Genomic DNA, 16,327 nt, shown 5'->3' with positions numbered 1-16,327 from the left:
GACATACGTTGTACAAGATTTGTCGCAGTTGTCTAACAGGCAATATTAATGATTCAAATGGTCATATTTCAATCATACAGCATCACAGTAGAGAAGATGATTGGCTAGAGTTGACATAGCCAGCCCTATGCGATCTCTCGAACTGCCACTTGTATCAGAAGGGCGACAGGGGCAGGAGATGGTGAGGCAATCATCAGCCAGCACAGAGGCCCTTAAAAAGGGCTCTCAAAACACGCATAATTTAGAGCAGCTCTGGGCTGCTCTAAATTACTCTAGAGACTGCAATGACCCATGGCAACCAGAGAGCTTAGTGAAGTACAAAAGTTGCTTAAAGCTGTATTTCCTTCCATTTTATCACTCAATTACGCTGTTCAGAGCTCTGGAACAGCGGAGGATCTGAGACTGTGACTCTAAATTTTGAAAAATACTCTAATTTTTTTCATTGCTCTGTGCATGTGTGGTCACTTGCATTTTTCTCTTTTTTTCTGCTCCTAGCACCTGATTTTGCTGATTCTGAATCTTTTTAAATTGACTACAGCCTTCACTGTGCCTCCTAATATATAATTTAACTGTTAATACAAATTTTCCCTGGAGAACATAGTTTCTCTGTAAACACAGGGTAGTTACAGCAAACATTTACAGTTACATGATGCTTGTCCAGCAGCAAAAAATGCTGTAAACATTCATAGGATATCCAGTGCCCAAATTGGAATATTAAAAATGCTGGTGAGCTGCTATCATTCTATCCCAGAGATTCTTTCTCCACCCCTAGACTGCAAAATCAGCCCCATTCACTATTTTATTTTGTGCTTTCTTTCTTTTTTACCATCTCTATAGCTCCTTGTTTTTGCCTTCCATTCCTTTCACTTTCTATCTCTCCTGTTATCTTTTCCCTCCATATTCTTCTACCCCAGTGCCTTCCCTCCTCCTCTGTTATCACTCTGACCTCCATGTCTGGTGTGCCCACCCTTTCCATGTCTGACATCTGCTTTTCTTTCATTCTCCCCATATATGGTCTATGGCCATATCTGGGGAGAATATATGTGGGACAATGGCGAACCATGGCCACTGGGCGCTGCGAGCGGCCGTACCTGCGGACGCTCAGGTAAACAAAGCATCTCGTGGTCTGCTAGGGGCTTATCCTGCACAAACTGCAAAGCAAGGTTGGGAACCCCTGGTCTATGGTGTCATGTCTACTCTGTTCTGTTCTCCCTGATGTCTTTTTTCTTCACATCTCACTGCTCCTCTTCCTGACCCATATGGATCTGTACTCTCCATTATCTCTGGACCTCTGACCATGTCTCTGCATTGCAAAGCCAATACTAGTCTCTTCTGCAATCTACACTCCCGTCGGCATCTGCTCCTCATTGTATCTTCAGGCCAGTGCCCAGCAAATGCTGTGCTCTGGTTTGGACCAGATTCTGAGCAGTCCTTGATGTTTCTTCCTGTGTTACTGTGGTGCTACTTCCTCTACTGCACTGTGGTAATTTCTGCTCAAGATCCCAAAGCAAGAGAGCCAAACACATGTGGCTAGTATGTCAGAAGGGTGAATAGTGCCATTGTGGCGTAACTATTTACATTGGTTCCATTCAAGCATTTGATGGCATTGCTGATACTGAAGGCTTGGACACCATGACAAAAGTCAAGCCTTTAGAAAGCATATTATTAGAAATAGTCCCCCCTCCCATTAACATTCCCTGATTAAGATTATAGTTATTTTTGGACATACATTTATATTTGGTGCTTTTCTCTTTACTTTATCCCTTCCTATATTGATTCTTATACTAAAAAGCAGAACATAGAATAGTGTTTTTCCCCTTTGATCCTAGCATTGTACAGCAATGTAACATAAAGTAACAAAACAAAACAAAACAAAAGGAAACATTTGCCCTCCAGGAGTTGTTCCTCAGTGTTCTTTGGAAGCAAGTTTCTAAAAGAAAATCATTATCAGCTCAGAAGTACTATGGCTAGCTCCTGGGTGTGAGGTGAATGATGCGAATTACAAGCCTTTGCTGATGTCAGTTATGTGTATTACAATTTTCTATTTCTATTTCACATGATTTTGTGATGAGGCAAAATGGCAATTCATGCTATACGGTTAGATTTTCAGAAGTGCTCAGTAGTCAAGAACCCATTTTGAGAACAGTAAGGTCAGTAAGTGGGTGTAAGCCAGGGAGAGAGTGCACCCTGATTTTAACAGGAATATGACAAGTCTCCAAATTAAATTTAACTTTGACAACACCCCTACATAGACTAATTTCATTCCAGATTGAAACTTTAACTCAGGTTGAAATGATTCCAGTTCACTGAGTCTTGATCCCCAAATGCCCTCCCATATAACAAATATTGTACAGGTATATATTTTATGGAAATATGTAACTAATTTTAAATTAACAATCACAATTGAAAATGCCAATACAAACAACAATATAAAAATATATGGCAAAATTGCATAGTTACAATCAAAGAAAATAGTAAATCTAATAATATTAAGTATTTAATAACAGCATTGTTGTTCGTGACCATTGAAATGAATAAGATGGGAAAGAAAGGAGGCAAATATAGTCTTTGATAAGATAATTTTGTTTGACATTCCCCCTACTTTCATTCCATCTTCGTACAATTTAATATTTGAAAAGTGCCTTTAGTTTCATCTGGGCATGTGGCTGCGCATTCCCTCCCAGCCCACTTGTCAGTCTTGCCAATGGGATGGCATCACGTAGTTGTGAGTGTGTCCCCTTCACTTCACAATCCATCTCCAGTCTTTTTGCTGAGATGGGGGCCGGGGAGTGGGGAGGGGAGAGAATGGGGAGAAGGGTGCTGTCAAGGTACGATTCCCCACTCTGAAACTTAGCATCCAAAAGATGGGGTAGCTGCATGAACCCCTCTAAGCTTAATTACTAGCTTAGAAATGATAGAGCTGCCACCACCCCAAAATATAGTGTTTTGGGACACTTTCTGGCCCCCAAACCCTTCCCGGGGGACCCCAAGACCCAAAACTCCTTGGGTCTCACAACAAAGGGAAATAAACCATTCCCCCCTCCTTTCTTCCTCCCCGATTCTCCCCTCCCTGGGTAACACTGGGAGATCTCTGTGATTCACCTCCTTGAATCTTAAAACAGAGAGGAAATTCACCTTCCCCCCCTTCTCTCCCCCTCCTAGACTCTCCCTGAGAGAGAGACAGTGATCCTAACACAGAGAGAAATCAGGCTTTTCCTCCCCCCTTCTCTCCTTTCTCCCACCAATTCCCTGGTGAGTGCAGACCCCTTCCCCTTGTGTCTTAGAAATAAAAAAGAAATCAATCAGGTTCTTAAAAAGAAAAGCTTTTAATAAAAGAAAGAAAAAAAGTAAAAATTGTCTCTGTAAAATCAAGATGGAAAATGTTACAGGGTCTTTCAGTTTATAGACACTAGAGAGAATCCTCCCCCCAGCACAAATACAAGTTGCAGCAAACAGAGATACAATCCTTCCAGCAAAATACACATTTGCAAATAAAGAAAACAATCAAAAGACTAAACCGCCTTTCTAACTGGTACTTACTAAATTGAACAGAAGAGGCTGTTTCAGAAAATTGGAGAGTCTGTATACGTCTGGTCCCTCTCAGAACCCAGAAAGAACAAAAAAAAAACCCAAAAGCACAGACAAAGGCTTCCCTCCACCAAGATTTGAAAGTATCTTGTCTCCTGATTGGTCCTCTGGTCAGGTGTTCCAGGTTTACCGAGCTAGTTAACCCTTTACAGGTAAAAGAGACATTAACCCTTAACCATCTGTTTATGACAGGTGCTGCCAAGGACGTAGCTCATCCAAACTGTTGCCTGGACACAAGACCTGAAGAGTCTACAATTGTAGAGCCAAAACAGAGAGTTCTGCCATTTTGTCTTTCTTTATTACTTCCCCCAACCCTCATCCTCCTATCTCCCCATCATCCCTGCTCGGTTTTAGTGTTAAGACAAGAGAGCAGGTACATTTGTGTCATCGCCACAGTACAGAGAACTATGAATGAGGAATCAGTTCTCCTCTGTCCCGCATTCCTTTCTCATACGTTTCATAGTGGGATAGAAAAGGGGTGAAGTGTGGTGACTCCTCTTCAAGAGACTTTCTCAGTTATGCTGAGAATAAGTATCTATATTTGATTCAAAAGCCCAATATTTTTGAATCTGTGAATACTGCAGTGTCTCATACTCTTTTTCTCTCCCTCTTTCTCACCACAGCCTTTGTGATCCTGTTGGTGGTGGAAAGCCTGCAGCTCCTCATATTCTTTCTGTCTTTGTCTTTTCTACCCTGCCCCAGGCTTTGCATCTCTGGACCTTGCAATGAAACAGGAGCCATTAACAATCCTGTCACCATGAGGAACAGCTTCAGATATAGATTTAAAATGTATTTAATGTTAGGAAGAGGAAGACAGGAATATTAGCATTCCACCTATTTTGAGGGAGTCTGAAACCAGGGAAATAGCAGTCCATGCCTCCAGAAGTCAGGGAGAGGAGTCTTGCTGGTCAGATAAATTGACTCTAGTGCACAGGTATCTATAGTTATTGATGGAAATAGATTTTTAGCTCTATAGGAGATACTACAATAGCACACAATAATGCTAAGTAATGGAAAATGATGTTATCATTGGCCCTGTGAATCACAACCCACAAGATGTCTGAAAGCATAGAGCATTTAGTGTCAGTGAATCTGAAAGAAATGGACTAGTCATTTGTTAGACCCTCAATGGCAGAGTAATTGTTGTCCTAATTAAATAAATACAAACATAGCAGGTCAGACTGTATCCTAAGGTTTAGCCCTTCAGCTTCAGCAGGTCCCATGGGTGTACTGAGGGCAGAATTTGGTTTATTTTTTTATTAGAGAAGTAGTGTCTTTTCTGGTCAAAATCTAAAGAGATCACTGTATATCTCACACACATATGCACAAGAATATTTTAAAGTGATGGTTTTTTAGGGATCGATCCTGTGAAACGCTAACTGACATTTATTCCTGTTGATTTCATTGGGAGTTAAGGGCTCTCAGCAACTTGCAGTGTCAAGCACACAGTGAAAATAATTGTCATTGGTGATACATACACCTCAAAAAATGTGTATATGTAGTTCAGATAACTACCAAACCTCTGGAGATCTCCTCACTCCCAACAGGCTAACATGGCCCTGCCTTTCTAGAGTTGTTAGTTCTCCCTAAATCTTCCTGATTATGGCAACATCCTCCCACTATTAAGGATGCATTCGGTGTTTTCTCTTTTAGAGCTGGTGCCTTCACTTTTATTTCTCGTGAGCTCTTGTGCACAATGCATGCCAGGGAAGATTAAACCACAGAACCTACAAAGCCTAGTAGTAGATGTGCTTGGGGCTCAGCTGAGAGGCATCTGAGCCCATTCAACAGATCTTGGAAGATAGAGATAAGGTGACCTAGATCCCCACATGTGTGTATGTGTGGGGTAGCTTATATGGGGAATTGACTAAAGGTGGACTTGCATGGAGGCACTAGGAATTGGGGGGAACATACAGTCCTTTCATGAAATGAAGTGATCTGAGATCCTTGAAAAAAAAGTTTGGGTTCAGAGAAAGTAATGAAGACCATTCCCCCCTAATTATGGCCTCTTGTAAAGAAATCTGTGGCTGGTAGGGGTAGGAGATCTCTCTGATTTCCTACAAATTGTGCCTGAAAGGCAATGAGTTAGGGGAACTCCAGAGTGGGCAAAACTTCCAAACTCTTTGGATCCTTGGGACCACCCCCTCTGCAGAGACATGAGTCATTTATGTTACTTTACTGGATAACCTCTCCCCTGAAATCATAACGTATTTGCCCTACTACAGGCTGGGCCCCCTTTTAGACTTCTATGCTAAGTCCCTCTTGGATTTCTATGTGAGAAATCACAAGTGCAGCGGAGAGCATGTTGAGGGCGGTGCCACAGAGCAATATTACTCTACCTTACACACAATCTGATTTGCAGAAACTCTCTGGAACTCTTCCACACAGAGTTCCAGAGTAGGGTTTTCCTGCAAAACAGCTGGCAAAGAGTGCTGCAGAAGTGGCACCATATCATTCTGAATATTAATCCCCCAGGATCAACCCAGGTCAGTTACAAGGCCAAATATCAATATTTAGCCCTTCCCAGGGTCTCAAAGTACTTTGCAGACATTTATTAATCTTTACAAAGCTTTAGACTCTGACCTGGGTAAATATTCCACTTTCAGTTGGGGAAACTGAATAACTGAGAATGTGACTTGTACACAGACACATTAATAGTCAGTGGCAGAGATGGAAGTAGAGCCCAGAACTCCTGGGTCTAAGTCCTGTGCTCAGTCTACAAGGTGAGTTACTTCCTCCATCTTCACAGTAGACTTACACTAAAGAGACCTAAAGCAAGGTTGATGTGTACATTCTCCAGCTATCTGGATCCTTTCAGTGCAGTTGAATTTTTTACATTGTTCCTTGCACAGAACTTTCATTATTCTCATGCTGGTACTAAAATATTCAAAAAAGTGTTTAAACAAACTTTTTAGGGTGTTCTTAAAGAATGAGAGCACCACAGTGCTTTCTGTGGTGATATAGGGTTTTCCCTAGGATTAAGTAAGTAGGGAGTGCTTCTGCAGCTAGTTGAGCCTGGGGCACTCTTTTTAAAAGATTTAGTAGAACAAATATTCTGTAATTTTAATAAAATAAAATGTGCAGTGAGTGTAGCTCACCCCCAGCCTGAATTTTGTGGTATCAAAGAATATTGCTGGTCATTCTTTCAGTCCACAGAGTATCAGTTATCCACTAAAAGCTCAGACTGCAGTCCATCTATTAAGATTGGTAGAAGGAGCATACTGCAACTGCATAAATAATAGCTATCCAGAGGATATAAGCTAGGTAATGTATAAGTAATATGTAGCTCTTTATCCATTTGAAAAATTCAAAATTGGTCTCTGATATTTCACTGCTGAAATGACACAGGCCTTTTGCAATTGTATTAAGTTCTGACACAGACAGCAATTTTCTGCCAATGAATTCTGGCAGCGATTACAATCCTAGTGATACTCCCAGCTGAGAAAAAAATATATATTAGTGATGGAAAGAATGATAACCATGACGGTAAAGTACAAACAGGCTCAACCATGACGGTAAAGTACAAACAGGTAAAGTACAAACATCTTTTGATATGGGGTAAAAGATGTTCCAAAGAGGATAAGAGAAGCAAACAGTTTGAACATCTTTGTCATTGTCCTCAAGTAACATAATCTTTTAACAAAACAGCAGGTACTAAAGTGCACATGACTAGTGTTTTCACTTGTTCCCAAAAAAAAGTTTTTTTTGTTTGTTTGGGGCTTTATTGTGTGGGGGAAGGAGGGGGGAATTGGGGGTGTGCATGTGTGGGTTCTGTTACCTTTATTTTGTCCCATAATAACTGCACTCTGACATTCATGCTGTGAAGTGGTAGACATTATATAAAGGTGTTAGGCCATCTCTTGGTTCTTTTCAAGTTCTAGCCACATACCTGTGTGAAGCAGGGCTGGTTCCAGCCATGAAATGCAGCTGTGGCATACGGTGCTATTACTACCTATGTAGGTGCAGATTGGTTGTATTTTAGGACACGCTTTAGATGATGTATAATGAATAAACTGATATCATTCCTGGAGCATAGAAAGGTGTGACTATTTTCCAGGTTTTTCTGATCTATTCTTCTGCCATTTGTATTACAAAATTGCATTTTGATCATGTTTTGGATGAAATTTTGTGAACTTCATCTTGATCTCAGTGAAATAATAATTTTTAGCACTAGTGCAACTCTTTGCAGGCTGGTAAGGGTTATCCACATTTTACATATGAGGAAACTGAGGCACGTAATGAAGTGACTGGTTCAAGGATATACAATATGTTAGTAGCAGAGCAAGGCTCCTTGATTCTCTAATCTAGTCTGATTCTTCCAGACTATTTTGTACAATGAGCACTGGGAAAACTATCTTGCAGCTGATCTAGGGTACCCAAAAGCGAAGAAACAATTATTGAGATTTAGTTGATAGTAACTTTGCTCCAAAATCACAAACATCCTGTAGGACAGCCATTGATAGCTACTACATGGTTACACCTATTTAAGAACAGACAGCATTCTAGAACTGAAATACAGCAGGAGGCTACTGTTGTTTTGAAATGACATAAAATGCTTTTGAAAGTGAGATTGCATACAGAAAGGAAAGACATTTTCTTGCTCACAAGAGCAAGCTGACAGATTTTAATAGTCTTTCACATGCTGCACACAATAAACATTCAGCTTATCTTTCCAAGAACAATAGAATTTCATGTACTGCTGCATGACATAAGAATTAGTTTTACATACCTCCATATCACTGACTCTTTTGTAAGTTAATCTCATCTCTCATCAATTTTTCACCAGCTTCACTCTGATGTTGATAAAGGAGATGGCTCCATCAAATACATCTTGTCAGGCGAAGGGGCAAGTTCCATTTTCATTATTGATGAGAACACTGGGGATATTCATGCTACAAAGAGGCTGGATCGGGAAGAGCAGGCCTACTACACGCTCCGAGCACAAGCACTAGATAGGCTGACTAATAAACCTGTGGAACCAGAGTCGGAGTTCGTCATTAAGATTCAAGACATCAATGACAATGAACCAAAATTTCTGGATGGCCCTTACACTGCTGGGGTTCCTGAGATGTCGCCCGTGGGTAAGTAGAGAATACATTGTTCATGTCTTGGGAAATCTGTTCGTATTATCTTTTTTAAAATGTCATTATTTTTTACAGTATTACACCAAACTATTTAATTATCTATGAGCCACCTGCAACAGTTGGATGTTTGCAGGCTTGATGGGAAAATAAGGCTTTACAAAATATTTATTCTTTCAAAAATGTAGAAAAACTTAAATTAGCTATACAGGGATTTAGATAGGTGTTTTATGGTGTACTTCTCATTTCAGTGCCCAGAACCTTTGTTTTATAATTCTCATTAAGAACAGAAAGTTTCACACCTATGCTCTGGCACAGAGAAGTGATAATATCGCCTTTTGTATACATCAACTCCGTTATGAACAAATTCCTTTAAAAGCCATTTAGTACATAAAGTGTTTAGTATGTATTGCTTATATTGGTGTGTTAGAACTGTACCTCATTTGTAATAGCCCAATTATGCTCTGTGGAAACACGTGCATGGACCCAAGAGCAGAACTTGGCCCAACTTAAAAGAGTTTTGAAGTTTATTGGAATTAGAGAGTGAAGCCTTGTAAGTAGTTCAAGTATTCTACTGGAATATAGCAAAATGAATGAGGCACATCTAAACCCTATCTACATTCAGAGCCATTATTTAGTCATTTTAAAGGACCTTCTCCTTAACAGGTGTAAATTGGCAATGTTCTATTGGCTTCAATGGAGCTATGCTGATTTACACCAGCTGAGAATCCAGTCCAGAAACTGGCTCACTTACAAATAGTTTTGTTCCGAGCTAAGGGCTTGTCTATGCATAAACTGGAATAGAAAAAAAACCTAAATATGTTGTAATTCAAACCTTTTGTTACTTCAGTTACTTTGCAACTGTATGTGTGGACACTCTTCTTTCAGATTAAGACTGCCCTATGCCAATGTAATTTAAATTGATTTTTTAATGATTTAAGTAATATCAAAATGGGGCATTCAGTCTGAATGAACAAAGTCCACACACAGACTTGCACTAACGGTGTGAATTACAATCATTTTAGTTTTTTTCAGTTTCACTTTTGTATGTTAGCAAGCCCTGTGTTACGGTTCCAAAATGAAAGGAGGAGAGAGAACAAAAAAAAATATCTTTATTTAGGACTCTACTGAAATCATTAGTCACCATTACAAATAAAGGATGCTCACTTGAAATCCCCCAAAATATTAGCAGAGAGAACATAAGTAGAATGTTGCTACTGCCATTTGATTTTACTTAGCAGAAGTCATAGATATGATCCCTCAGTTGATATTTTGCATTTGTTCATGATCATTTCATTCTAGATCAGTGTCAGAAGAGGCAGGAGTAACATTTGAAGGAAAGAGAGAGATCAATATTCTTGTAAAACATTAGGGGGAAGGTGAAGAGGACAGATACGTCTAAAAACTGTTTCCTGCTGTACTCTGGAAAGAGAAGATAATTCAGATAATTCAAGAGACTTTTAAGAACAAATAATCCAAAAGTTTAAGAGCAATATATTCATTACCAAGAAAAAACCAAAATACCAATTTTTCAGACTAAGTGACCTCTCCCAGGGTTAAGCTACTTTTACTGCAGCATCACTGTTTTCAGTCATCTTTGTACTAAATATATATCATTCTTAAAGTGTTTGCTCAAATGAATTCATCCAGAGTGCAACAGGAAGTAAGGTTTTAAAGCATCTAACTTCTGTATCTTGCACACTGAAGAACAATATCTCCATCTTTCCTCCCGGTGTAACTTCTGCCTTTTCCCACATTGATTTATATTGTAAGTGCCACACTAAAGCTGAGGGCTTTCCCCCTCAAAATATAATAGGAAACAATTTTTCGGTTGTGCATTTGAAACTGGATTGTGCACCTGATTCTTTTGCCATTAAATAGCAACTCACAGTAGTGTCATTCTATATGGTAGAGAACACCCACACAATTGTTTAATGTGAGCTACTTTCACATATTCCTTTGCTGCTTCACCAACATAAATGACTGAGTGAAATTCTCCCCTAAGCAGGGGATCAGCACAAAGTATATATACCATTTAACTCCTACTTACCTACTCAAAATGGAGCTTAAGTGGGACTTGAGTGGTGCGGAGGCTTTATGCTGACCTCTGCATGGGACTGAATTGCACCTCCTTTGAGATTTCTAGAATAATGCATTTTAAACATCTTTGGAGTTTGCATTATAGTAATACTGAATACTACATTAATATTGGATTAAGGGTTTAGTAGCATGAAGTCCTTGTGTGGCATTTATCTTACATATTCACATTGATTCATAGTTTATTCATATCACATAATTTCTAATTAAACATCTACAGCATTCGTGAAATATTAAGGGGGAACAAAGTATCTCTCTCCTATTTTGTCTAAAATTATATCCATGACAAAAGATTCCTTAACTGAATATGAAACAGAATGAAAAAAGATCACAGGTTTATAAACCAAAATGAACTATAAAAGCATGAGAACTATAACCCCACGCTTCCAAATAGTATTATTATGTAAGCATGATGATTCTACATTACATTTGGCAAATATTTAGAACATTATCTGAGGACTATTGAAGCCAATCAGAGTCTTTCCTTCAGTGGGCTTTGGATTGGACTTTTTATGAAAATATTGGGCAGGGAGATATCTTCACAGAATCATAGAATTTGAAGGGACCTCATCTAGTCCAGTCCCTTGCAGGGGACGACTAAGTATCATCTAGACCATCCCTGACAGGTGTTTGTCCAACTTGCTTCTAAAAATCCCCAATGATGGAGATTCCACAACCTCTGTAGGCAATTTATTCCACTGCTTAACCACTCTGACAGGAAGTTTTTCCTAATGTCCAACCTAAATCACTAAATCTTGATGGTTTCAAATTTTTCCATGGAAATAAAAAAGCTCAAAAAGTATGGCCTATAGGAATGTCAGAGACAATAAAACGTTAAATTATGGATAGAGTTATGAGTGACAATGTATTTTGCTTATTTTAAAAATGTAACAGAATGTTATATTTCAAACAAAAAAAATAACCCCCTTTGCGAATGGATCTAATGATATAGGCTGGAATTTCAAAAGAGCTTAGTATGCAAAAGCTCCCACATAAGCATCTAAAAAAATGGATTTGCAGAACACTTGAAAATCTGGCCCTATGTGCTTCAAAAGTAAGGAGACTGAAAATTAAGATTTTTACGCCTACCTTAATTCTGTCTCTTTGCTCTGCCAATTTTTCACTTACAAGAAATCCTCCCCATTACCACATAAAAGAAACATGTCTGTCCTGTTACATATATGATGTATAATGGTATGGGCTTTCATTGTATGGTGATTTATTACATTTATTTATTTTTAATCTGTTATTGTGCCACTGGTCAACTCTGCAGGGGCTTACAATTTTTATTTATTTAAATTTTTTAAACCAGACCTTTATCAAGCATAGCCAGTCACTAAAAACAGGACCATGTCAGCCTTAAAAGCAATCTTCTCCCCAATATTCCTTGCACAACCTCATTTAAAACCCCTGCCTCCCATACCACTTTTTCTCGAGGTACTTATAATCTTTAAAAACCTACAAACACCTACAAACCCCCAGATAAGCTCCTCTGTAACAACCAGTTATCCTCAAGCAACCTTTTACCAACATGAATACCCTGGGAGAATAGGTGACCTTTAGCAGCATTTCCTGAATGGCACCAAATCTGGACTCTGGTGAATCAAAGTGGGAATGAGTTCTAAAGCCAAGGGTTCCTGACTCCAAATGTCCTGCTGTTGTCCCCCAAATGTTTAAATAAGAGAGTAGTTAGGTCACGGGTTTCAGATTATTATAACTCTCTCTATATATATATAGTAATATTTGCTCCCTGCATGAAACACCATTTAATAAGCACACTGCCCCATTCTGCACTACCTGTATTTTCTGGAAGAGTTTAAGGTGTAGCCTAATTACAGAGGTCCTACCTGGAAGTGACTAAGGCATGGATAATTGTGGCTACATCCACATCCAAAAAAAAAAAAAAGAAACCTCCTTGGCAAATACAGAGGATAAAATAATTTATACTCTTACTTTTGGCCTATACAAGTATAAGCGAACCACAAGACATTGTGAGGATGTGTATTTTGCTGTGTGTTCCACAGCCCACATATGTAGGTGGATATGGTGCAGATTAATCTTTTGCTTGTATCTGGAGTTTGGGATGGTGAATGAGATTCATTGGGGCTCCCAGTTTATTACTGGTGACAGAAGGGGAATAAAGTGGGGTGTGGTTTGTATGTGGAGTATCAATTGCAAGATGTAGCATACCTATCTCATACCTGGAGGCCAGAAAGGGTTTGGGTCTGTGGTCTATAAGTAGTAGGTGGGCTCATAGTTTACAAGCTAATATGTAGAACTGTCCATGGGCTAGTGAGGTTATATAGCATATATTTGAATATTATATGAGGAAAATTGGTCAGAAGTAACAGGTAGCTTTAAAGTTGATGTAGGAATCTTAACTTCCAATTTCCTTACTTAAAAGTGTTGGTCTTGAATTGTAACTACAATAGAAAAATCTATTAGTGTTTTTAAGTAATATAGATAGTTGTCTTTAAATCTGTTTTAACAAACTTTTGGCAATGAGATTTTTATTGTCTTTTCTTTTGTTAAGTAAAACTTCCAAGCACTTCCATTTCTTTCCACTGCTATTTTAAATTATTTTAATAAACTTTTGGAAGAGAATGAAATAAAAATCTTGTTAACTTATATAAGGTTACAACAGCGGAGTAGGGGTGGGGGGTGGAGGCATGCATGTTCTGTTCCTTGAGAGACCCAAAAGCAAGACTATCAGGTCTTTTTGTCACTAGCTGCATTTTCTGAGAGCTACCAGTACTTACTCTCCAAACCTTGTCTTGTACTTCCCTTAGAACACATCTTCCTCCCAGGGGTAATTTTCTATACACAACCGTCACATAGAAAACTTTCTATCTGAGGTGATTTTATGCTGAAAATTTGCTACACAAAGGCTTCTACATGCTAAATATCATATACATAAATAAGTAGGTTGCGCACAACATTTCTTTTGTAAAAAAGTCCTTATAGAATATCTGTTCAGAAACACACATGGTAGAAAGATTTCTATATGAAAGGTTTCCTACCTAGAAAGTTTTCTGCAGGAGATATGTGTATGAAGGGACTTATCTTCACTCCAGAGGAGATCCAAGTGCACTAAAGAATGGTTTAATAATTTAATAAGTCCGTGATCTTTTCCTCTCATGAAGTTTAGAAGCTCATTTGGCTTCATCATTGGAGTTTGAAAGTATACAAGCACAGTTAGATTTGAAGAATTTACAAGCTCCCTGTGTTGTGGCTGCAGAGCTTATCATTTCCTTGCAGACACTTGTTTGTAGACCTTGAAAAACCCATGAGCAGTGAACAAAGACCTTACCGTCTGAAGATGTTGTAAGCATCACTTGCAATATTTGCAGACCTTGTAAGCTCCACTGGCAATGCTTAGAGACCTTGTAAATTCCAACATAGTAAGCCTGGCATTCACAAGGAGCACAGAATATTGAATAATAGTTATAATATTCATACATGCCAAAGTTTAGGATTCTGGCAGGGTTAAACTAGGCCTCCGTATTAGCTTTCATTGTAGATCACGCTGTAAAACCAGTTTAAAATACTGAATCAAAGGTCTTAAGTACCTACCAGGTCTGTAGGTTGCTGAGAGGAAGGTGACAAAAACCCACCATTCCCTGTCTAATCTGACAGAGAAAAATTCTTTCCCAGCTCCCAAAAGCTGACTAGCCTGATGCAAGACCCAAGGCCCAGAAACCCAGTTGTTATCTAATCCCAAAAAGGGGCAGAGTGGGAGTTGTTCATCCCAGATGCAGAATGATACCTCAGGCAAAGGAAGCATCTTATTAATCCTCTCATCAATTGCATGGGAGCCAATGGGCTTTTGTTGAACCCTTCCAGCCAGCCAGCCTCCACTCCCCAAGCCAATGAGGAGGCTGAGGGCCCAGAAAGAGGAGAGGAAAATGAGGAGAGGCAGTCCTTAAAGGGGCTAAAAGTTTTCTTTCCCCAGTTGGCCCCAGACAGGGAAGGGTGGTGGGGATGAGGCATGTACAGAGTTGTTGCCATAGCTAATAATGAGTTGGGGTGTCAACCCATTTTTTGGGTGGACAAGTGTTTACATAGCAAATTACCATCACAGGGGCCCTAATGCATTCCCTTATTGGTAGTCTGATCACTGAGGTCAAACATTAAGTGGTCATAGGGAATGAATGTCCCTCATACTTAAGTCTGGTCCCTCCAGGTCAGGACTGAGCTACATTGATGGGGCAATGTGGGGTGGTTCTCACTGCCATTTACTGTGGTGTACCTATCTTGTGGACTACTAAAGTACGTACGTCACAAAAACAACCAAGCCAGCTCTTTCGTCAGAACGAAAAATAACTGTAAACGCAAAATACTACAATATTCAATAAGATTATGTACTGTTTATACATTTGGTGAGGAGGTTTTAAAGGGCAGCTGTTAATCTGTACTGATGTTGCAAACTTGTATCTTAGTAGCCTGTAGTAGTCATTTAGAAAGGTGAGCTAACATTCTGAGTGGGATCAGTGTGGAAATGTAGGGTGGGCTAGTCACCTGCTATGCTATGTGGAAGCAGAGGGATGGAAAAAATATAATGTTGTTTGTAAGTCTAGTTTATTGCATTAATATAATTCAGAACTGTGGGACCTTTAACTAAAGTAGTGTCTTAAACCTTTTATAGGAACTTCTGTGGTTCAGGTAACAGCTACTGATGCAGATGACCCTACTTACGGCAACAGTGCCAGAGTGGTGTACAGTATTCTGCAAGGACAACCTTACTTTTCTGTGGAGCCAAAGACAGGTAACTTTTTCAGGTTCCCCCACAGATAAGTCCGCAATAATGCTGAGATATAGTTTATACCACATTTGTTTGAAACTCAGACGGGATACCTGCTAGTACAGTGTGTTGTTAGAAAATTAATTGTGGTTTTAGCGATCTTATTTCCATATGTCAAGAACATGTTTAGTTTGTAAATTAACAGCATACATTTGAAATATATAACTACTTGAAAATATTTTATCTGTGTTGTCCCTCACTGTGATCTCACCAGCTTCCTTGTCCATTGTCCCTACACACACCAACCTTCTTCAGGCTACCTGAGATTCCTCTTCTATATGACCACCTTTCTAAGCTTATCTTTGTTGCCAAAAACTTCACTGTGGGTCTCAACCAGTCTCCATATCTGTATGGGGCCTGGCCTAGATTGTTCCTTTGAAACTTTGAACATTTCTGGATTGTCTCTAGGCATTAGCATAATTCTCCGGGTGTGCTGTTTAAGAAGTCCCATCAACATGCAAGTAGCCAGCTCAGAACCAATACAAAGCCATAAACCAGCTAGGGTCCAGGTTTAAATCTGGGCATTTAGGTTGGTGTAGGGTTGTGGATTTGGATGAAAAATGGTTAAAAAATTCAGACATTTCTTGATGAAATTATCAAAATTTCAACATCTCCACCTGAAGCCTGTTCCCACTTTCCACCATCTCAGTACACATCTGTAGCAACACAATGAGATTGAGCATCAGAGAAAGTAATTTTTGGCACAAATTTCCAAGGTGTTCTTCACACATGACAAATCGGTGTCATTTATTTTACTTAA

At 39.2% G+C, this 16,327-nt stretch overlaps 1 protein-coding gene and 1 long non-coding RNA gene across 2 annotated transcripts in view; both read left to right on the top strand.

The window, feature by feature from the left end:
- The window catches only part of LOC127044264 (uncharacterized), a 794,940-nt gene that overhangs the window by 152,229 nt on the left and 626,384 nt on the right, over positions 1-16,327 (top strand). The window lies entirely within an intron of this gene.
- CDH7 (cadherin 7) overlaps positions 1-16,327 on the top strand; it is a 93,484-nt gene that overhangs the window by 32,184 nt on the left and 44,973 nt on the right. The window contains exons 2-3 of the mRNA XM_050938815.1: positions 8,375-8,669; positions 15,412-15,531. Coding sequence (XP_050794772.1) covers positions 8,375-8,669; positions 15,412-15,531 — 415 coding nt within the window. The remainder of the gene's footprint in view (positions 1-8,374; positions 8,670-15,411; positions 15,532-16,327) is intronic.

The sequence above is a fragment of the Gopherus flavomarginatus genome, chromosome 2, assembly GCF_025201925.1.
Source record: "Gopherus flavomarginatus isolate rGopFla2 chromosome 2, rGopFla2.mat.asm, whole genome shotgun sequence".
NCBI classification, from domain to species: domain Eukaryota; kingdom Metazoa; phylum Chordata; order Testudines; family Testudinidae; genus Gopherus; species Gopherus flavomarginatus.
This window is presented reverse-complemented; position numbering and strand designations above follow the sequence as displayed.